This window comes from Parasteatoda tepidariorum, chromosome 6 (genome assembly GCF_043381705.1).
Source record: "Parasteatoda tepidariorum isolate YZ-2023 chromosome 6, CAS_Ptep_4.0, whole genome shotgun sequence".
Classification (NCBI taxonomy): domain Eukaryota; kingdom Metazoa; phylum Arthropoda; class Arachnida; order Araneae; family Theridiidae; genus Parasteatoda; species Parasteatoda tepidariorum.
In genome coordinates, this window is record NC_092209.1 from 58268847 (window position 1) to 58292921 (window position 24075).

Below are 24075 nucleotides of genomic sequence, written 5' to 3' on the forward strand. Positions count from 1 at the left end.
TTTTAAAAGAATATTTATAGAGCTCCAAAAAGTTGTTGCATCAAGCGTGGGAACTAGATCTCTTTTTACGCAAAGGTAGAACGCAAGGGGACTCTAACTCATAATCCGTCTACCAGTGAGGATATTTTATGTCAACACTGTGCCTGCTGCGAGCCGGGTGCGGAATTCGTATTGACTAGCCATTGCTGGGATTCAAACCCGGTTCACCTCATTGGAAGGCGAACTTTCTATCTCCTGAGAAATATTTAAATTATATAACATACACAACAGAATTACGTCTTAAATCTGCATTTCATTAGAGTAAAAACCTTGAAAGGCAATCCCCGTTGAATACCATGAAACAATAAATCACTGAAATCAAAATTGAAAAATCCATAAAAATCTATAAAACCATAAATCAGTATAACCAGAATTTATTCTTATTGCATTAAATCCCTTCCAATAGATTATTTTGTTTTGTTGGTTGGTTGATTGGTTTTAATGCCACTTTCCATACTAGCAAGCCTGCTTGGTGAAACCGAGCTGATTTAAGGCAGACTTCTTGTTTTTCAGTGGCGCCATCTATGGCCAAGAATTCGACTTCTGCCACATCATACGTCACATCTGTTTATAAGGCGGACCCATTCATACATCCATTCATTCATCCACAGATCGTATTTTTGACCTGAATCAGAGAACGATCGTTCTCCAATCCAGTACAGATCCGACAGAATTTTTACGTGCATCAGTCACCAACTACACGGGGAGTCATCGACCGGCGGGGTTCGAACCCACGATCTCTCGGACATGGGCTCAGCGCTCTACCGACCAGGCTATCCCGGCATTTTGTTTTGTAATATTAGTGATGCACCTGAACCTAAAATAGTTTTACTTGGTAATAGTCTGAACTCTGAGATGGTCAAAATATTTTTTGTCTCATGCTTATTTCAAATCGCTTATGAAATAAAAAACATTTTTCTGATTTTTTTTTTTATTTGAAACATATTTAAAAGATATTTTTACTTTATTTCATAACCAATGTTTAGCACGGGGATGAATTAAAACATGATTACAAACAATAGATATTTATAAAGTCAAATTGAAGTACCATATTTTTCGTATTTATAATAAAAAAAGTAAAAAATAAGTATATAAACTATAAATACCAGAAAAGTAAACATTAGTATTTTTCAAACTATAATTTAAAATTTTTATTAGATACATTGATTTATTTAAATTATTTTGAAAAAGGTAATATTCTATGCTTGTTACAACTGACAAAAAATGTCTACAACAATAAGAAGACTTAAAAAATCTTATATATGAAAATGAAAAAGAGGAATCACAATAATACTTAACGAAAGTCAGATAAATGAGTAAAAAAGGTCAAAGGCTTGGAATAAAAATCGTATGTAACTTGAAACTTGTAAAAAACTTGTAATTGTATGTAACTTGACTCTGGTGAAATAATGGGATTCGGAATGATTTAAAAACCAAACCGAAGAATAATATTAGACGAAAAAAATATTTCTAGTAAAATTACCACACTGTGTGATAAAGATATTTTTGGTAGGAAAAAACATAATTCTGGTTGATAAAAACAAAATATACGTTATTTAAATAATTTATTCCGTTCATATGGTAATAGTTTTCCGGAAATTCTCGTTTTCGGAATTAAAGTTTTTAAAAAGTTTGAAAAGAGGTTAAAAATTCAGTAAAATTTAAAAAAAATCAAGTTTAAATACTTCTTAAGTTTGTGAAAAGATAATTTAAAAAAATGCATTTTCAAATTAAGTAAGAAATGGCAAATTGCATTAATTTCTATTTTCATATTTTTTTTATATAAAGTTTCATTCCCTAATGTTAAAAAAAGCCATTGCTTCTTTGAATACAAACCAGTTTTACTGCCTTTTAAGTAACTACTGTGGCTTGAAAATATCAGTTAATAGCTTTCATTCCATTCAAATCATTAATGAAAATAAAATTTTTAGAAAAATAAATCATTAATGTTTACAAAATTTGATTGAAATATAGTTAAAAAAATTTTTTTTATTCAGAAATAATGAATTACACCAGTTAAATCATTTTCCTCTTCAGATTTTTTTTTTTTTAAATTTTTTGGAAAGGAGCATTTTTAACCTTAAACAGGAACGAATTCAAATAATAAAGTTATAAATTTCAAAAATAATATAATTATATAATAATTCAAAATAATATAATAGCAAAATTATAAAATAATATAATAATTCAAATTATATTTTATAAATTTCAAAACAAAAAAAAATTATTTCTTTTCAAATAACTCAATTAGAATTCGAATATTATTTTCCTTTCCGGCAAAAAAAATTTTTTTTTTACAAAAGGTTTCTTCTTATGTCTCAAATAGGAATCTATAAATTTCAAAACAAACCATTTTTATTACTTTTTAAATAACTTAAGTGCCCCATTTTAAATTCACCATTTATTTTATCAATTGAAAACAGCCAAAACAACATTTTTATTCTGCAGGGGAAATACACCACATTTTATGAAATTAGTAGACCATATAAACCCCAAAGAATGCTTCATTAAGGATTAACTAACACATCAGGGTCCCTTTCAGAAAAATTAAAATTGAAGTTCATCTTCATACCAACTGCAGCTTAATTTCGCCAATGCATAACAGCGATAAGCAATTAAGCCAAAACCCATTTTCTTAAGTTATTATTGCTCCTTACTCTCTGCTAGAATTCAGAGTAATCAGGAACCTAGTGGAGATTTAAAACTAATGAAAGTACCGCTGTATGGGGGCCGTTATTAGTAACGAGCCGCTTTAGCTAATTAATTTGAAATAAATGTCTATAAACGAAAAGAATATTCGAGGCTTGTAAATTGAATGGAATCATTTTAATTATACATTACAGCCAATAATGAGTTTGTGGATGGTACTAATTATACGCTATTTTTCACTGATTATTTCTTACTTCATTTTAAACGGAAAAGAGTATTTCATTTTCTGGACTGGCGAATGAAAATATCTGAACATAATTAACGTTCATTACAAGACGAAAAATTTTATTACGTAAAATACGTGGCTAATACTTTAGGTAAATTGGGATTACGTAAATGGTATCTAGTTGAAATGAGATTTCTTTTTAATACTTTAAGAAGCATTATTAATAAGTTTGAATGTATTGTTTATTAATTCATTTATTTGCTCAATAGACAAAGAATACATAAAGGTTCGGGCTTAAGATAAATACATTTTAAATTAAATCCCTTTTTTAAATGCTAAAAAATGAGCACAATCCTACATTAGCTTCAAAATATTAAAGATCATATTTTCCTTTGATACTTTTGTTTCTGAGTATTTATTTAAAATAATTAAGTATAATACATAAATTAATATAATATTATTATATAAATTCATGTTTGTAAAAAAAGTGGGAATCGGGCACTTTTGAATTTGCAGTTTAAATTCTCTGTAAAAATGTAAAGAAGCACATTTTAATTAAATGTTTATTTTCAAACTCATTAACTAGATGCACGAAGAGAAATGCTCTGGTAAAATTACCGTACTGTATATAATTACATTTCTGGTAAGGTAAACAGACATTTTTGGTAATAAAAATTAAAATATACGGTATTTAAACTATTTATTTGGTCATTTTTTCTTTCATATAGAAAGGATTTTCCGTACATTCTGATTTTCGAAATTATAGTTCGTATTATAGTTCGTATTATAGTTCGTACATTTAGTATAAAATACAAAACTGAAAAGTATATAGTTTAACTGAATAAATATAAAGTTTTTTTTCTCACTTTTAATATCGTCTTTTTATGGTTATTTGGCTGTTTCGGTGAAATATGATAAAATAACAATAAAATAAATTGCTATTTAACTATTTTTAATTAGAAACTTCTAACAGTGTAAATAACACTTTTAAACTACTTAAACAATTGCTTAAATGTCTTATACTTTTTTTTTAAAAAGAATTTTTTCCATTTTGGCTAAAAGAAACCTATTTTAACTAGGGTACTTTTTCCTTTGATTTCTTTATAATAAAAAAATCTTTGCCATCTCATAATACATACTATATAAAAATATATAGTTTAAGATATTACACTCATAAAATTCATACTCATTGAAAATACTTCCTTAATTTTCTAAATATTCTTAAGTGTTTTGTGCGAGTCATGTTCTTATGAATTTAACGGCACTTAGTAACAAATGACGAAAGGAAAAAAAAATCGGAGGAGAAAACGCAATGAAGAAAAAGCTCCAGAAATAAACATCACATTAGCAATGATATGAATTTAACTTATGATTTGTTTTGAGCTTTTGAGCAAGTTCTGTCAGAATTAAAATGTATTAAAAAATTTTCAAAATGAAATTAGATTTTTTTTTAAAGTTTAATTATCTAAAATTCTAAGTCTGAGAAAAAAGAAAAGAGTCAAAAGAACTTTTCTTACTGCTTTATATAATATTTATGACATTAAAGCAGCATTAAAATTTTTATGAATTTCAAAAATTATTCTAATTGCATTACGATAAATAATATACAGTTACAACTTTCTTCTAACCCATGGGTGTTTTTTAAAAAAAACATATTGTATTAAAATGAAACACTTTCGAATAGAGGTGCAACTAAAATTTTTCCGGTTTCGGATATCTGGGAAAAATATAATTTTTTTCCGGCCTGTTCTTAGTACCCTGAAGGGTATTAGAACATTTATGCAAAACATTATAAAAATCGTACAATTTTCTATAAAAGAAATATTTTAAAAGACAGAATTCTGAAGATACTTATCGTGAGTTTCTGTAAACTAAAACATGATTTTGATTTAAAAGTTTTTTATTTAGGTTTTCGAAAAAAGTTTTTATAAGAAATTCGGACAGACTGCTTGTCGGACACAGAAAAATTAACTTAAGACCTTACTATGAAGTGGAGACATTAGCTAATAATGGGTTTTACAATTCAATTTTTATTTAATTTATATAAATTTTAAGTAATATTTATTAAGGAATCTTCTGTTAAGCGTAGGAAAACTTAAAAATAATTTTAATAAAAGGGCGGTATATTAAAAGAAAAATGTCTTAACTATCAGTGTTTAATTTGTGACCATCCGATAACTCTTAACGTAATTTAAATGCAAGGAGATGTGCCTTTTTACAATCTCAGAAATTTTTTGAAACTTGATAAGAAATTTTATGAAATAACCAATGTTGAACAGAAGATTAATAAACAGATTTTGTTGTGCTTAATACTACGATTCCATATCCGAATCTTAGTAATTTTAAACCAATCAAATGATATAACTCCAAGATCAAGCAACAGACAAGGGAAAAATTAGTAATATAGGAAATTTTTCCTATGATAAAGAGGTATTTGCATTATTCGTAGATTGAAAACTACGAAAATCTTCTATGATTAGCCCTACAATAAGAGAGAAGTGACGATGGTTTGTAAAAATTGAGCTTAAATTTATCAATGGCCAATTTTATTCATTCTTATGTTTCTTTTCAATATAAACATAAATCTACTTATATCGGATATGTAATAAAACGTTTTTAAAAGAGTTTTTAGTTTTTAGTTTTGTAAAAATAAAAATATCTTTTTTAAAATGAAAGCTACATACAAAAATTATTTTTCAATCTTTTTAAACGATTAGCTCAATTTTAACATGAGCTAATAATTATGAAATAAAATTAGTAATTGCATTATAATAATTAACACGTCCTTTGTTAGAAAGTATTTATGTTTTGTTTGTTGCTGTTGGATTTAATAGTTCTATAAAATGATACGTCTGCAAACTCAAACAATAAAAACATAAATTTTAATATAATAGTGTTACACATACATTATATTATGCGACGTATAGTTATGTTTTAATTTTATTCATTATTATTCTATTAATTTTAAATTAATGCGAATATAATTCCTTACATATAACTTCGTAAATATTTCACTATCATATTAATTTATTCATCTTTCTTGGTGATTTTTCAAAGCTACTTTTTTGGAGTCTCAGATCACATTAATACTGATTTATAAATGGAAACAGATGGTTTGTGTGTGTGTTTTTTTAAAAGGTGTGATCTGATTCTGAAGATTTTATGGGATCACAACGATATCAATAATTTTTTGTTGTCAGTGATTACTTTGGCTATTAGTGTTACATGAAATACTTTAGCAACAGTATAGGTCATTTTTCTCTTTATGTATATTTGATAATTAATTATTATGCATTGAGAAAAAAAATCTGATAATATAACCGCATTGTATGGTAATGATGATTCTGGTTAAAAAAAACATATTTCTGTTCACAAAAACAAAAATATACTGTATTTAAACCATTCATTTGTAAATTTTTCTGTTCATATGGTAAATGATTACTGTAAGTTCTGATTTTTAAAATTATAGTTCTTACCACACATTTAAAAACAAAATAGTAAACTGAAAAGTAGTTTTTACCGAATAAATGGGTTTTATACCATGTTTAAAGCTATCATGATAAAATGACCAAATTTTGCTACTTCTACCAAATGTTTTTACATATTATAAAACTATATTTTAAAACAATCATAAAGAGCTTCGGTAAAAATTACCATGCGTTTGTATTTCCATAGAGTCAGAAACACGATACATTTTTCTATATTCTGATAGATTTGACCATACTTTTTTCATAGTGCAGGTACATAACTTTTATTAATTTTATGCTTATATGTAATAGATGTATAACTATGATCATCTCCTTTTTTAATTTTTAATTAAGAATCCTATATTAAGGTTTTTCTGTCCAATTCAATGACGTGCACAGATATTTTTTCTGTACTTAGAAAAATTCAATCACATTTTTTTCATGTTTACATATTGCACAAAATGTAATTTTAGCTCTCCATAACTGTGTAAACAAATCTGATATGCGACTCAGTGCATTAAAAAATATAGAAAAGAAAAAAATGATTGTTAAGCCGTCTACGCAAAATCAACCATGAATAAAAATAAGAAATGACTTTTTCATTCTTTTATATGGTGCCTCAACTTTTAAGCATTTCATTGAACGGACAGCATCAAATCTATACAAAACACCACAGGTATGCAACAAGCTTCAACCCAAGGGAAAATACGTATTCAAAAGAGATTTTTCCGAAGGAGCATCTCCAATCCCCTGAGTTGGCTGCTGTCCAAAACAATGAAGAGTTTGGCGTACCACTAAATGCTTCGACTTGAATAAAGCCCTTCATACTCTTGTGTGTTAAGATTAGAAAAAGAGCATCTTTCTTTTTGCATATTCTTTAGTGTTTATCTTTCTTGGTGATCTTGCAAAACTCCCCCTTGGTGTCGCAGATCACGTTAATACCGATTTATAAGTGGAGACAGGTGGTTTTTGTGTGATTTTTTTTAAAGATATGATCTGATTTTGAATGCTTGAAGTTTTCATGTGAATGCAAAAGAAGGCTTTATGCGATCGCAACAATATCGATCATTTTTTTTTACTACTTCTGCTACTAGTGTTACATGAAATATTTTGGCAACAGTCTAGGGAAATTTTTTCTCTATGTATGTATACTGTATAACTGTGCACTGTGTAAAGTTCTAAATCAAATTACGGTAAAATGTACAGGCAATCAGAGTGACTGTACTTTTTGCCGTTAATCCCATTTTTACTGTAAAATTTTACAGAAGAAAGAATATGATATACCGTAATTATAACAGTAGTATTTACTTTAAAATTACTTTAAACAAAACAATATAACTGAAAAAATTACGGTAGAATAAATTTTACGAATGATGCACCCAGAGTTTCGTTAATATTTTATCATAAATTTACGTGAAATTTTTACAGTGTAGTTTAAGTATTAATTTGAAATCCCAATTGTGTATTCGTTATTGTGTACCAAAACATTAAAAATTATATCGAATTATTCTGGATACTATTTTTCAACACCGTAAAATCGTATTTTACCGGAGCTGATGTATCGTTATTTTTACACAAATAATTACCGTAACATTCTAATTAAGTAAATATTACTGTTAACATTACGGTTTTTACCATATTAAGGTATTTTACGATATTTTGCAGTATTTTATGATTTTGCGGTATTTTACGATATTTTACAGTATTTTACGATTACGATTTGAAATTACGATTTTACGGGAAAAGGAATATACGAAAAATTGATTTTATGAAATATTGATTTGAAATTGATTTTATGAAATCGGCACCCAAAGTGCCGATACTTTATACCGTAATATCATACGGAATTTCACGATATTTTACGGTATTTTGCAATTGCCATTTGAAATTATGATTTTACGGAAAAAGGAATATACGAGAAATTGATTTTATGAAATATTGATTTGAAATTGATTTTATGAAATCGGCACCCAAAGTGCCAATACTTTATACCGTAATATCATACGGAATTTCTCGATATTTTACGGTATTTTGCAATTGCCATTTGAAATTATGATTTTACGAAAAAAGGAATATACGAAAAATTGATTTTATGAATTAATGCACCCAAAGTGCCGATATTTTATACAGTAATATGATACGAAATTTTTTACAGTTCAGTTTATTAGGCATATTAAAGCATGAAGATAACGTGGAAAAATACACTATCCGAAGCTTTGGGGAGTGAACCATAATAATTATCAATTTGTTCTGATAGTTATTCCGGAACAAATTACAATAAAATGTACTGGCTCTCAGTCTGCAAGTTCTTGTTACTGTAAAATCTATTTTCAAAGTAAAATGTTAGGAAACAAAAATCTGATTTAATAGGATTTTTGCACCATTATTTAGCATAGGAAACTAAGTCACTGTAATTAAATAAATATTACTGAAAAAATTGCAGTATAAAAGTTTGCAAAAAAAGTGGATTTTATAAAAAAAAGGGTTAAAAATGGATTTAAAGTTATGAATGCTGCATTTCTGTATATTTTTTTTACCGTAATTTGATCCGTAATTTTTTACAGTCTACTTCTTAAACCTGATTAGTTGTAATATACATTGATAATATACTTCACATTTTAATGAAAATTGAAATAATTTAACTCTTTATTCAGATTGCAGTAAACTATTATCGTATTATTTAAGGTTTTGATAATATGATGCAAAATTAAACCAATTTTTCAGATACTATTTTTTAACATTTAAATGCTGTGACGTTTTTTTAAGTGATTAAAATTTTATGTGAGGAAAAATTTATGAATTGGCCATTGAACCAGTATTGGCTGATATTTTTCTATCTGTTTAGATTCCCAGTGTCACAGAACCAAGCGTTGAAGTAATTTTTTTCCCTATTATTATTTTGGTGAGAGTATATGGAATTTTCACCTCCATGGGAGCATTATTAATTTCTTTGCAGGAAAGCAGCAAAGTAAATGAATATTCCCTTACAAAAATTTAAGTTATTTTTGAGATTTATGTGATGTTGTTTTGAGGTGTCAAGATTGATTTGAGGTTTATTCGAAGTTGATTTCAAAATCATCCATGAAAGATCATACTCTCAAGATGTATAATCCAAGTGTATGATGTTGTTTTACACACACTTGAAGTTATTTTGAGGTTGATGGATATTTACTTGAAAGTAACCAGTTTAGGGAGGTAGTTTTTGAGGTGAACTTACTATTTTTTCTACACTTCAATCAGATACGTATATTTGAGGTGTGAATAAATTCTCCCCATCTAAACTAAAATTATTTCTGAGTCGTCATACATGATGTTGAGTTTGTTAAGTGTAAATGAGATTTAAATTGGGGTTTATTAATGAGGTTAATTTTGGTGAGCATCATTTTCTACTTCAGATGTACTTTTTTTTTTACATCTGTTAACCTCAAAACAACCATAAAAATACCTTTTTTTTGTAAGGGATTTGATAAAAATTATTTAGCACTTCGATTATAAATTTTATAGTTCGTATTAAACTTTTTTAGTATTTAAGGTATATTTTGTTTTGGTTAATCGCTTATTAATTCCAAGGATTTAGTATATTTCAAAATCGGTTCAATTGTGAACTATTACATCGATTTTTTCTGCCATATTTCCATGCAAATTCATTTGGGACGACATTAATGTGGTAAGTTGAACCTGGTTTCCTTAAAAGTGGAATTATATCATACAATCAATTTTAGAAAAAAATAATTTCAATGATAATCTGGTCCCATTTGGAAACGCACCGAAGTTGCATTAAATTTAAATGATATTTTAGAGGGTTTTTCTTCCAATATACAATTACAGAAAATAAATAAACAATGCTATTTTTTCAATGTTTTCTCCATAAAACCTGACATTCAAGCCTAGAGATACCATTGATATTTTTATTCCAATTTTATCTATGAATGAAATAAAAGCTACCTTTTAATCTTTTTAATTCATTTTTTTATAAACAACTCGCAAATTTGAAACTAAAAAGAATCCTTAAGTTTAAAAATTCATGAATAAAGTGTGATTGCAAAACTAGAAAAAAAATTTCGAATTAAACTTTTTATAAATATAGTGCGAGTACAGATCTAAAATTAGTATTTTTTTTGCAATGTTGGCACACACAGAACTGAAACAAATCTTTAGCTTTTAATTTTTTATAAATAACAGGAAAGCATGAAATAAAAATTCATTATTTCAATTTTTATAAATGATGTGTGAGCTCAAAACTTGCATGAATCTTTTTAACTCAGTTTTTTTATTAAGTACATGCAAACCCAAATTTAAAATTAATTTTTTTTAAAAATTAATTCTCATTCTAGCTCTTTCAAATTTCACGGAAGATCAGAATTAATTGTTTTTATTTATGACTTTACAATACGCAAGTCTATTCTCGATTAAACTCTTAAATATTTAGGAAATTTATCGATTAGTACTACTAATACAAGTTTAACTAGATTCCCTTATATCCTAGCAATAAGTCATGTCTCGTATAATCAAGCCAGTCTATGACGAGAACAAGGCATATATCATAGAAGCTCTTATACTCCACTTGTAATTCACATCTTATATATTATCACTGTTAAATATACATAGACGAAATATATGCAGAATATGATACAGCTAGTTTGATATGTATGAGTTGAAAGTGCTGGATATTATATAGTGAAGTAAGACACACATTTCAAATTAGAGTTTTACGATAATTATCTATAAAGATCAATATTAGTGTCTAGCAAACCTAAATTTAAAAATGCATATGTTTGAATTAATCAAACTGTTCATTATTTGATGAACAGGCAATATAATTTACTTTTCAATCTTAGGATAGAAAATTTTTAAATAAATAAGCTTCCTTTTTTTTAAATTTAATACAAGATATTTCTGAAAATGTTTACCTAGAAGAAAGCACAAAATGTCTGCATATTTTGTTTAAATTGTAATCATACTTATAAATACTACACTGAAATAAAAGTGTTGTCCAAACTACCATAATATTTACCGGGTTACAGTAAAATTTACCGTGTTTCTGGCTCCATGGGAACACCAAAAAGCTCTTTAAATTTTAAGGAAGCACTTGATTTTAGTAAAGTTAAGAATAAATTCGGTTTCCTATTATGTGATAAATTTTTTAAGGGTGACAAAGTGTGGTAATTTTATCAATATACCTATAAATTTGGAATAAAAACCATTTATTTGGTTACATTTACTCTTCACAGTTTTGTATATTTTACTAAATAATACAAAACTAACAACTTTGATTGTAGTAATAAGAATTTTAATTTTGAAAACCCAGAATTTCCGATAAACCGTTGGCACAAGAAATTGACAAATGAATGGTTTAAATTCCGTATATTTGGGTTTTATTAACCAGAGTTGTTTTCTATTTCTTTATCTGAAATATTGTTATTATACAGCATGGTAATTATATCAGAATTTTTTTTTCGTGTAATTACTTATAATCATTTAAATTGAAATGAAATTTTGTCGTACTATTTTTGTTAGCATGTAATAAATTTAAACAGAAAATTCCTCCTACTTTTAAAATCTAATTTTATAAAATTATTTCTAATACAATTTTGTTTTGAAAAGGCAGAAAATATTTATTTTTGAAATAAGAAATAAGATTCAGCAAAATTTTTTAATATCAGTAAATTGAATTAGCAATTAAATTATTAACAAGAACATTATTATTTGTTTGCAAGATGTTTTAAAAGCAAAATAATCACTAGTAGAATATATATAATACTTTTAAACAAAGGAATATACAAAAGGATATAATAATAAGAAATATTAACTTAATTTAAAGTAATTTCATGTAAGATATTTAAAAAAAATAGACTACTGATTTAATCTAGGCTCTTATATTTATTAAAAAAAAACCTAGTTTAGATTTATAAATATATTTTAAAATTTTATACGCATATATTTATTTTAGTGCTATGGCATATTCAGTCAGTTGACCATTTCTTATATGTTTGTAAACAAAATTATAATATGGTTCAGATTTCAATACATAAATTAGTTTTATATAAAATATTACGTTTTAAGAAATAAACATAAAATTTTATTTCAGGTTCCAAACTTATTTCGAATTTATTTCACAAAAACTGTTAACTCTTAAATAAGTATTAATTGTTTTGCAGCGATTTTTTAATGCCAATAAGTTTCATTTTACCAAATTTGATACGTGAAATAAATTAAAAGAGATTTAAATTCATTTTCAGAAAAAATATATTCAAGCTGTCTTCTTACTCGAGAATTGCTAGATGTTTAATAGAGTTTGATAACGCTAAAAATTAGAAGTAAAATTGAAGTTTAATTGTATAATCCTCTTATAATTTTTAAAAATAATTTTCCAGTTTGCCTGATTTGTAAAGTTTCTTAATTAAGTCATTTTAGTTTTAAAGAACATGTTTTGCAACATCTCCCATTTTAATGATTTAAGTTTTATTTTTCTGATTTAATGATGCATTCTTGTTTTTCAAATGTCCTTTAATGAAATCCTCATGAATTTTTCCTGTGGTTTTATTTTTAACTTTAGCAATTTTTCATGAAAACAATAAAGCATGAAGAATATATAAGTTTAAAGAACTTGCATTTACAAATCAATTTATGTATTTATTCTACGCCCAAAAAAACTGTTCTGTTTTTAAAAATATTATATTTTAATAATGTTTATGCTAACGTAAATGCTTATTAAATATCAGACACAATATATGATTTATTTTTTGAGGGATCTGAAATGATTTTGCTTGCGGCTGTTTTTGTTTAAATTAAAATTCAGAAATTTTTAAAACACAATAAAATTTTTCTTATCATTCTATATGCTTTGTTGAAAACATTATGAGAAATTTGGGAAAGAAAACCTTGATCTTTTTAGATAAAACCAAAACTTTAAAGTGCATTTTCTCATTGATTATTATTTTGTTCATAATTTATTCAAATCTCTAAGAATTATTTACAATTGAAGATAACGGTTTTAAGCATTTTTTTGTACTTTTCTTCGAATAAAAATGCCCATTAAATAAGCATTTTATAAATTTAAAAATTTCAATGTGTAGAGAAAATCTTCCATCCCTTTAATTTATACTTTTAATTAATTTATTTATTTATTGATTTTGTACATGAATGATGTAATTTGCACATATCTAAAGAAATAACGGCGCGCATATGTAGCGAGGATGATTTCAATCATAGAACAAAAATAATTTTTTTTAAATAACAAAGATTAAAAAAAGCATTAAAAAGTTAAACATTGCAAGCATTTTAGAATTCCTTGTAAATTTTATAAAAACTGTAAAATAATAGCAATTTTTGAAAATAAATTATTGATTGGAAACAAAACGTGCATAAAAAATATTAAAATATTATTCATTTCACTTTTATTTGAAACATTTCCCTAAAAAACACATTGAAACCGATAAAGCTTCGTTTATAAAAGAAAATAATAAAATTATAAATTGTGTAAATCATATAATAAATAGATAAAATATGTTATTTCTTGTACATTCAATTATAATGCATGAAAAATAATTGTGATTTTTTGATTCGTCTGAAGTTTTTGACTGTGAAGTTATAAGTGCTGAACTTCTAAATCTTCAATACAATTAATGGAGCAGAGAAAATCTTAAAAAAATTCTAACAATATTGCGCATTCTAACTATTGCACATTCTAACTATTTTCTCACAACCTTAAAAATGTTGCATATAAAAATTAAGTGCTTTTAAAAATCAAACTATAATTTTTCAATGATCTGTAATGTCTCGTTTATAAAAATTTCGGTATACTCTAAAATGAAGATAGAAGACTTTTTGAAACATTATAATTTTAAGAGTTTTACCTTGATTCTTTTAACTTAGGATGACGACGCATTAGAATAAAATTCAAAATTCAAGACAAACATAATTATAAGCAAATAAAGAAACTAATAAAATTATGATTAGGAAGGAATGAATTCAACATGCATAATTAATTTAAGGTTGGTTCTTAAAAGGTATTTATTATCTGTCAAACATTGTCCTCAATACAAGTATTTTTAAGCGCATTGTTAGAAATTTATTAGCTCATAGAACGATAATATAGTGCAATTTTACTTACTACAATTTTACTACAATTATAAGTGAAGCTATTTGTTTGGGCGCGCATGTGGACATTTTGTTCTTTATTAAAAAAAGGAGTTTCCTGGAAAGTTCAGAAGAAAAAGCCAAGTTTATTTAATTATTATATAATTTGTGTTCATCAAATAGTTTTGCAATTACGATTATAGATTATTTTTTGGAAGCTTGCATAGTTTTAAATTTGGACAGTTTTCAAAGATTTTTCATCACGTCCTATTTTTTCTCTTTATATAGACGGAGAAAAATTCTTGGTAAAATTACCGTACTGTATAGTGATGATATTTCGAATAAAAAAAATCATAATTCTAGCAATAATCAAATCAAAATGTACAGTATTCAAACGATTTCTTTGTTAATTTTTGAGTTCAAGTGATAATGGTTTACATGAAATTCTGGTTTTTAAAATTATAGTTTTTATTACCCCACATGTAGGAAATATTATAAGACTAAAAAGTAAGTTTTACCGAATAAATCGTTTTCATGCCATGATCTAAGGATCATATTAAAATTACTTAATTTTATCACAAATTAATAAATAATTTTTTACTAAATTTTGTCATACATTATAAATTTATATTTTACTGTTATTTTTATCAAAATCATTACCAAAGTGCTTTGGAAAAAATTACCAAGCTTTTGTGCCAGGAACACTATAAATTTTACCATATTCTGGTAGTTTTGGCCTTACTTTTTTTCTCTGTGCAACATTACTCAAATGCAAATACTTATTTTTCTTTTCTTTTCAATCTGGCTCTGGGTATGATCAACCGTGTTTAATTAAGTTTTCATAACAAATTGAAGTTGACATGCATGTTCAAAATGTGAAATTACGCAACAGCATTAATCGCTTATAAAAAGTAAATCTGAGTATTTTATAGATATATAGTAATTACCCAAACTCTTCCCTGATATTTAATGCGGGATAGAATATTTTAACCCATCTTATAGCCTAAAAATGTAATGTATAATTTTTTTTTAAATATTGCCTTGTTTAATTAATATAAAAAAAAACATTCAATAATTACTCGAACGTTAATGACATTAAATTTTTTTTTTACGAAACTAACGAGAAGGAAGAAAAAGATAACGTCATTACATCTATTGCAGCATTCAGTTTGGCGCTTCTCTGCTAGTGAAGGAAAAACAACAATACACACGCTGAATTCATCCAGAGGCGCAAAAAAATCGCCGAGATCTTTCACTGGAGGGCGCAAGTACGGTCTGTCTCGCCGAAGAAGCTACCGCAATTCGTTTCAGCCAATCAGAAGCGATCAGCCGTGCTTCGAACAGGCGGAAAAGCTAATCGCAATCAAACCATCGCTGCCGTTCACGGAAAACTGAATTTTCTGTTTTGAAAACGTTTTCGTTTTGAACCTAAGGGACCAATTATTGCCAAAACAAATATTGTAATTTAATTATACGTTTCGGTTGATGCCATTAATAATTAAAAATATACCACATTAAATTTTTAATTGTGTTTGTGATAGTGTAAGAAAAGTAAAAAAATTCTCGCAAGAAATTAGTTTTTAGAGGCTAAGTCATAAACTTTGAGAAAATAGTTATTGTGATTAAAAATTCGGATATAGATGGGAGAACCTGGAGCTGATCCCTTTGATGATGAGGTGAGTTTTATGATGATTATTCTGAGGAACCATGGTAATTACGATGAAAAAGAATGACTTAAAAGGATTTTATATTTTTTCAATTTTAAATATTTTTTATTTATTTTTTTTTCTTTTCTAAACGAATTTTTGAATCTTATATTCTTAAAACTTAGAGACGAAAAGTTATTTTTTTCCCTTCATTTTACTACTTATTTCATATCTTGAGTGGAAAATTGAAAGATAATACAAAAGAAACGCTAGAGTGTTCCTGCCTGACCACGGTGCGTTAAGGGTTAAAACACAAAAGATTTAGATTTAAAAACTGGTTAATAGGAGGCAAACCAAATGCAAATTGTTATAAGAGTTGAATAATAATAATAAAAATTCTGATCGTGTGCTAAAATACTCTAAAATTGTAATTGTTTGATAATTTTGAGTGCATTAATCAATATCATAAAGGATAATGAAAATTTTTTTATTAATATTGACGATTTTCTATTTATTTTTTCTTGGTTTGAAGCCAACAAATATTCTTTTAAACACTTGTGTGTTAATATTCCTTTCAGTATGGTCCAATCTGGCTAATTAGCATCAAACTATTGGCTAATTAGCATCAAACTAATCTAATTTGTGGGTGATATTTACTATTACGCTGTTTCTCGGGATGGGAAATTTTTTTCAAAACAAAAACATTTTTATTTTAAATATATAACTTTTTATTCCAGTATGAGTACAATGAATTTAGAATAAATGGTTACTAACTAAAAAATTCCTTTTTAATTGTAGTGGCAATGATGAAATGAGTGAAATAATCAGTTTCAAAAATGGTTTTATTTTTATTTTTATTTATTATTTTTTGTATTTGTAAACATTTTATGCTCAACGAGCTTAATCTAAAATGATATGTTATAAAATTTTGCAAAATGAGTTTTACTGAAAAAAGTGATGTTTACGCGTAACTTTAAGAGTGTAAATATTATTATATCGATTCCTTCGGAATGAATTTTTTAACAAATTAAATAAATTTCAGTTTCAGAAAGATTTAAGTATTACAGTTTACAAATTTTAATGTTTTATGCATCGCTTTTATTATGACGAAGAATTTAATAAAAGGCTTAGTTTTAATTTAAAAGAATAGATAATGACGTTATGGATAAAGATTTATTTTAATAAAACAAAATTAAATAACATAAAATTAAACTAAAAATTATACGGAATTGCTTATTGCTTATTTTCTTTCAATTAATTATTATTTATAACATAAAGTAACAAAACATTAATATTTATAATTTAAATGGGATTTATATTTTTTACATATAATTATAAGATATCCACATTTTAACTATTCTTTATTCTACTTTAAAGCATTCATTGATTTCAATATTCTGGTCTTTCCTTCTTAAAGATATTACTTATGTTTTTACCAAAATATGTTATAGACCATTTCATACAAAGATATTTCCAATATCTTTCTAACACTGCGGCACTTAATATGATAAATCTATTGAACACTTACTATTTTCATTCACAAATCCTAATTTGGTATTTTTGAACTATTCTTTGTTTTATTATTTTGTGCGAAAATTTTTTCTATGGACGTTAAACTTATTTTTTTAATAAAATTTATTAATACAACTCCTTAAATATATCAATTAAAAATAACGAAATTCTGACGCAATAAAAAGAAAAAAAGGTGAAGTGATACAACCACGATTTGTTTCCATTTACGGATATTTATAATCATTGAAATTTTCATGTAATTATGAAAAATTATTTATCTATTATTATTGCTAATAGATAAGATAATAGATAAATAGATAATATAATAGATAAATAGATAAGATAATGGATAAATAGATAAGACGATATGTAAATACATAAGATAATAGATAAATAGATAAGATAATAGATAAATAGATAAGATAATAGATAAATAGATAAGCTAACATATAAGCTAATAGATAAGCAAACAGATAAATATTGCTAATAGATAAATCGAAACAAAACATTCAAATAAACGAGATTGAATATGATAAATAAAAAGTATGAGGTAAATTCTTCTTTTTAGTTGTCTTCTGTGTTTAAACGTATGGGACTCACTTCTGCAAAGCAGAACGATTTCTCCTACATTACGTTTGTGTTTTTCGGATTCTAAAATGTTGTGCTATAAGCGTTATTAAATTAAAACTAACAGAATTTGTAAAATTTATATTTAATGAATGCTTATTCAATAATATATTAGTGAAAATGTTTTTTTGGGACTGTAACTTTGAAACAACAAATATATTAATATCTGTGAATAAAATTAGAGCAATAGCCTAATATCAGAAATATATGTATGATTTTAATTTAGTTTAGTTATAGTAACTGGTAAAAACCACATTTGAATAAAATAAGAAAACTGTGCAATAAAACCAATGAGGTTGTTGATATATTTATCAGCTAAAAATTATTTAATTTGAATTTAAAATTTTAAAATATATATGTTCACAAACTCAAAATTGCAAGAATTATTATTATTTTAAAATGAAACTGAAAGTAGTTAGATTTCAATGGAACAGTAGCTCTCTATCTGTTTAGTAATAGTTATATCCTGTTACCATATTTAATTATTAGTTTCCTTTTTAATATGAATATTATTATTTATGTCAAAAAACAGTCTTGTTGAAACTGTGAAAATTTTAAATCATATTAAATACTAATTTAAGCTATTTTCGTGATACTACTTTTAATTACTTTTTAGTTTTCAAATGCATATTTTGTGAAAATTCTCTTCGAATTCTTCCTACTATCGTAAATGCTGTTGTTGACAACAGTTACATAATTTTACATGAATGAAACAGAAATAAAATTATAAACGGTACTTTTCTCGTGTAAGATAATTCGCTATTTTGCTGCGATGCGATCTCGTAAATGACAGCCATGTTTATTTCCGATTGAAAAATCTGTTGATAAAGTATAAAAAAAAATCATAAAAATTTTACTTTAACAAATTCTTAAATAATGAGCCTGTCACTTAGCTTAGAAAAGATACCTGTGGCTAATTTGAAATAAAGCCAAAGACTGTCAAGTTAAATTGGTCTCCAAATATTTGTCTTATTCTCTGACGTGATATTTTTACTTATTTCTGAACGTTAAAGAATAAAAGAATAAAAAAAAATATTTAAAATGAATTTTTATAAATTAACTATTGATTTTTTTTAACGTTTCGTTTGCGTTTCGTTTTTTCAGCAAACGAAAGGAAATGCTTGAGTGATAGTGATTCTATGAAGAAATGTTTTATAGTGATTCTATGGAGAAAAAAAAACGAAATATTATTAAATATAACTAAGAAAATTCTTCTGAAATCTAAACCTCATAGCGAGTTTTAGAAAAAGAATATTTTATTAATATAATAGGACATGCAGACGCCTTTTATTAAATCTATTTTTATTAAATTTATAATATTATATAAATACATATCTATAGCATTTTGTTAAATCTATAAAATGTTATTTTTTGCATACTTTAAAAAATATTGTATAAACAGTGCGCAAAATCAAAAATGGATCCTCCTGAATAACTTTTGAGCTAACGATCGGATCTTCATGTCTTAGGACTTAATCTTAATTGATTGTGGAGGGGGGTGCACTAAAATATGCTAATTAATAAGTGCAGATGATATTTTAAGCGGCGAAATCAGACAAAAAATGTACTTTCTCTGTATCTATTTTTCTGAACCTATTTCTTCGACGAATTCGGATTTCTGACCCTCAAAATATGGGGGGTAGCAGCAATCTGGGAGATATGGTCACAATAGTTTGGTCGGGAGAGAGTTCCAAAGTTTCGACCCCTTAATGTTAATTTTATTTTTTGAGTATTATTTCGCTATATCTCGAGAACATTTTAGGCGAATTAAAAAAATTTTTGCACGCAATTATAAAATTTGTTTATCCAAATATAATTATCTGCAAAAAATGACTTTTAGTCATTAATTATTATTTTTTATTATTTTGTTTAATAATAGTGAAAAAATTTTTGAATTGTGAAATAGAACTTTAAATATCTTTTTTGAATCAAACTGAAAACAAATTATGAAAGAATAACTTAAGATTACAGTTTTCTTCCAATAATTTGTTTGCATTTTGATATTTTAGATTTTTTTTCAACAATTTAAACTTCTTGGCTTACTCTAAGTTTGCCTGAATTCATTTTTCTTTACTTTAAGTTTTAAATTACTTATGTAGGTGAAAAAGAATTTGTGATGAAAAATTTCCCCCACTTAATAACGTCCTTTTAAGAAAAGAGACAGATACGAAACAATATTTTGTGTGTGGCGAAAAATGAAAGTCCTCTCTTAAAATTAAACCTCTTTTTGAAGTGTTAACATTATAAAAATTTGTATAAGATAAACATAATCTGATAAAAGTTAAACTAAACAAATCATACTAGCTCTTTTATATCTAAATTCGTTAGTAATAATCAATATGTTATTTTAAATTATAAAGTTTAAATGAGTTACGATATTTCTGATACAAATTTTTTTTTTAGATTTCTTTGAAAAATTGCTATTCATTAACAAGTAACTCGGTGTAAAAATCCTTTATTTATATGTCTATATATCTAGCATCAGTATCTAGCACTAAACTTCCAAACAAACAAAACTAACAAATTCTTCCTTAATCCCATATAGTTTATAACTCACATAATAACAAAATCTAATATTGGAAAATATAGGGAAAGGGGAAAAGTGAATTTTTAACCGAATCAAGTCATATCGATCACTGGACGACAAAACATGTGCCAAAAAATATTTCCGGTCAAATAGACTAATAGCATTAACTCTTTTAGTGTAATAAATATTTAATCCATTTTTCCTAGCTACCAATTCTAGGTGTAGTAGAATCGCGATACTATTTCTAATACGAATTTCTAGTAGAATTTTATTAAAGTTTAGAAAAAATCAAGTCATTGGGGAGCAACTAGAAATAGGAACTTTTTTCATAATGTTTACTCCAATATTATCTAAAACTAATATTGGCAAATATAGAAATGTAAAAAGTTCATTTTTAATTCATTCAAGTCATATCGATTACTAAAGGACAAAGATACAAAAAAAGTCCTATGTTGACTAACTAAAAATATTAGTTCCTTTAGACTTAAACATCTAATCAATATTTAATCCATTATTCCTAACTATCAATTTTTAACAGAGAACTGACATACTGTTTCTAGTACTAAGACTTTTATAAAATTTTTAAAAATTTCAATTCATTTGCAAGGAGCTAGATATAAAAAAACCTTTTTTTCCGCATAACGTTTACTCCAATAGTATCTAAAACCAATATTGGCAAATATAGGGAAGGAAAAAAAGTCCATTTTTAACCGAATCAACTCAGATCGATCCCTAAAAGACTAAGACAGATACAAAACAAAATTTTCCGTGTAGCGAAAATAAAAAACCCTCTCTCGAAATGAAACCTCTTCACTTCACTCGGAAAACTTCGATACAACTGTTCTACGCCATCTTTCATCAAGTGACGCCGAGACGACAACCCACCATTATTTGTCGATCATTTTCAAGACCGGACTCTTTCTGCCATGCACCTATGGGGATATCTGGAGAGCAATTTAAAACCTCTTTGTTCCCTATTAGAAACTTACTGGGGATTAATTCTTTCACTCGTTTCGAGAAAATGGGGCAGAATTTAAAACCTTTTAACTCTTCTCTTCTTTAACATTCAGTAACAGCGAAGAATGAACGAGAATTAGATATCTAAAGTAATGGATGGTATTTGAGATATTTCAAGAAATCTTTAAATTAAAAGTTCGAGATTATTGAAGTTGAGCAACAAATGTGGAGAATTGGTTTCATGAGATTGATTACTTCTAGATAGTAAAAGTTCGCTGAATTCTTCCGGAACATAATATTATAAATTATTCCATGATTAGAAGTTGTCTTTTTTATGCGTTCATTTCCTTTAATTTTAGATATCTGTTAAGTATATTGTTAGCGCTTACAGAAATTAAATAAAAAAATAATAATAACGCATTAACAAGACGATTTACTATTATTGGTCGAAACTTTTTCTGAAACATCAAATCGTTTTATTTGGAGGTTAAAAGGAGGTTAAGGTCGTGCTTCTAACCTTCTTCTCAGTTCTAATCTCGTCTTTTAAATACTCTCTGTTTCTTTCCATTACTTATTACAATCGCCTTCATTTACTAAGAATTTTCAAATTTTAAGAGCGTGTCGGTTTTTCTTCACTTAAAAGTCCCTTTACGACCTTCCCTCCAATATGTGCACTTTTCTATTTTCATTTCTGATAAGCTAACCCATGATATATTTACGCCAGCACAGCTGTCGGAACGAGCATGGTGCGGAGTTTGTTTCGAATAGCCCTCGCTAGGATTGAAACCCGGATCACCTCACTGGGATGGGAGCGCTCTATTCCCTGAGCCACAACACTCCTGGTGTTGTTTTCGTAACGAGTCGTTATAAAGAAACTTTATTACGTCGGTAGATCTGAGAAGGGTAAATATAATTGTAGCATGAATACAGTAGTATCAACCTGATAGAAATATGCTATATGTACGTTATCGACACTATATCATCAACAATATCGGCTCCAGTTGCCAGCCAGTCCGACACTTTTTTGTCACAGCCGATTTGGAAATGATGTTGGACCGATAGGAGCAATATCGGCAAATGGATATAAGCCCGTTATCACAGCTTTTAACACGGGGAATCGAGCCTGTTACAAGGTCGAATTTGGCAAATGCTCTACCCTTTACACCAGATGGGTGGTTATTAACGTATGTAATACTCAATAAAATGCATTGAAATATCCGAAAAAAAGTTCCTTTAGAGGAATGCATTGGGGAAAACAGCTATTTTCCGTAACTTTATGAACCATCAAGAAACTCGGGTGAATGCGTTTGAACAAGCACTTGAGAAATTAAACAGGCTTTATTGTTTTTCTTTCTGTACTTTTAGAGAAATTTTTTGAAAAGTAACTAGCCACCTTCAATGATCAGTTTATTGTATCTAATTGTCCATTAAGTCCCAGCCTTCCGTTCTTCCACTTCATGGTATGGTATACCATATATTATTATCAAACTATAGTTTGATAATAATATCATTTTTTCATGATTAATACGAAACACTGCAAACTCGTATTATTGAATGAACTTTCAGGAAATGTGGAAGTTTAGGAAATAAGCCAGATATTAATTTCCTTTTATAAAGCACGTGTGGCCTTGCTTAAATTCTTACAATATTTAAGAACAATTAATATTTTAGGAATAATAAAAATAAAATAAAATTTATTTTTCAAAAAAATTATGTCCAAAATATTATAAATCCTATAGTTCTTTAAGCAAGTGACGAATAAAACTGGTAATTAAACCTATGGTCGGGTAGTTGAAATTTAAAGTTTTAGGCGATGAAATGAATGCTAGTATTCATGAAAATTTAATTGTTATTTCTCAACTTATACCTAATTAATGCTTAAAAAAACTTCCGAACAATATGTTTTTCTGGACATTACATAAAATTTTATATTTTAATTCTCTAATCTTCCCTGATAAATATATCAAAATAAAATATCTTTGAATTGACTTGAATTGATTAGAAAAGAAACGATGAAACGTCGCTCTAAAGGAAAAATTCCAGCTTTTTCAAGCTATCTCCTTATGCTAAGAGATATAAACACTTATTCTCTTTCTAATTCATGAATTTCATGTAGTTGATTTTTTTTAAAAGAGGAGAAAAGTGCAGTTAAATTAAACCCGGCTTTTAAGGTGTGATCCGTGCTGTATTGTTTGAATTAAATTCTGTACAAGTTATGTACTTTTAAAGCCTCTTTTATCAGTTCTTATCTGTTATGTCTCCTATATTGATTACAATTTTAAATATTAAAAACAACCTCGAGTTAATCAGATGCTAAAATTTAGGATGAGAATGAAATGTTTAGAC

The 24075-nt window shown here is 26.6% G+C and overlaps 1 protein-coding gene across 2 annotated transcripts in view; it reads left to right on the plus strand.

Moving 5' to 3' along the window:
- LOC107449074 (inactive dipeptidyl peptidase 10-like) overlaps window positions 1-24075 on the plus strand; it is a 516153-nt gene that overhangs the window by 265364 nt on the left and 226714 nt on the right. Inside the window, exon 1 of one of the 2 annotated variants that reach the window (XM_071182414.1) lies at window positions 15774-16136. The exons of the other annotated variant lie outside the window; for it this stretch is intronic. Coding sequence (XP_071038515.1) covers window positions 16101-16136 — 36 coding nt within the window. The 5' untranslated portion in view covers window positions 15774-16100. Of the gene's footprint in view, window positions 1-15773; window positions 16137-24075 lie in introns of those variants that run through there. 2 annotated transcript variants of the gene reach the window in all.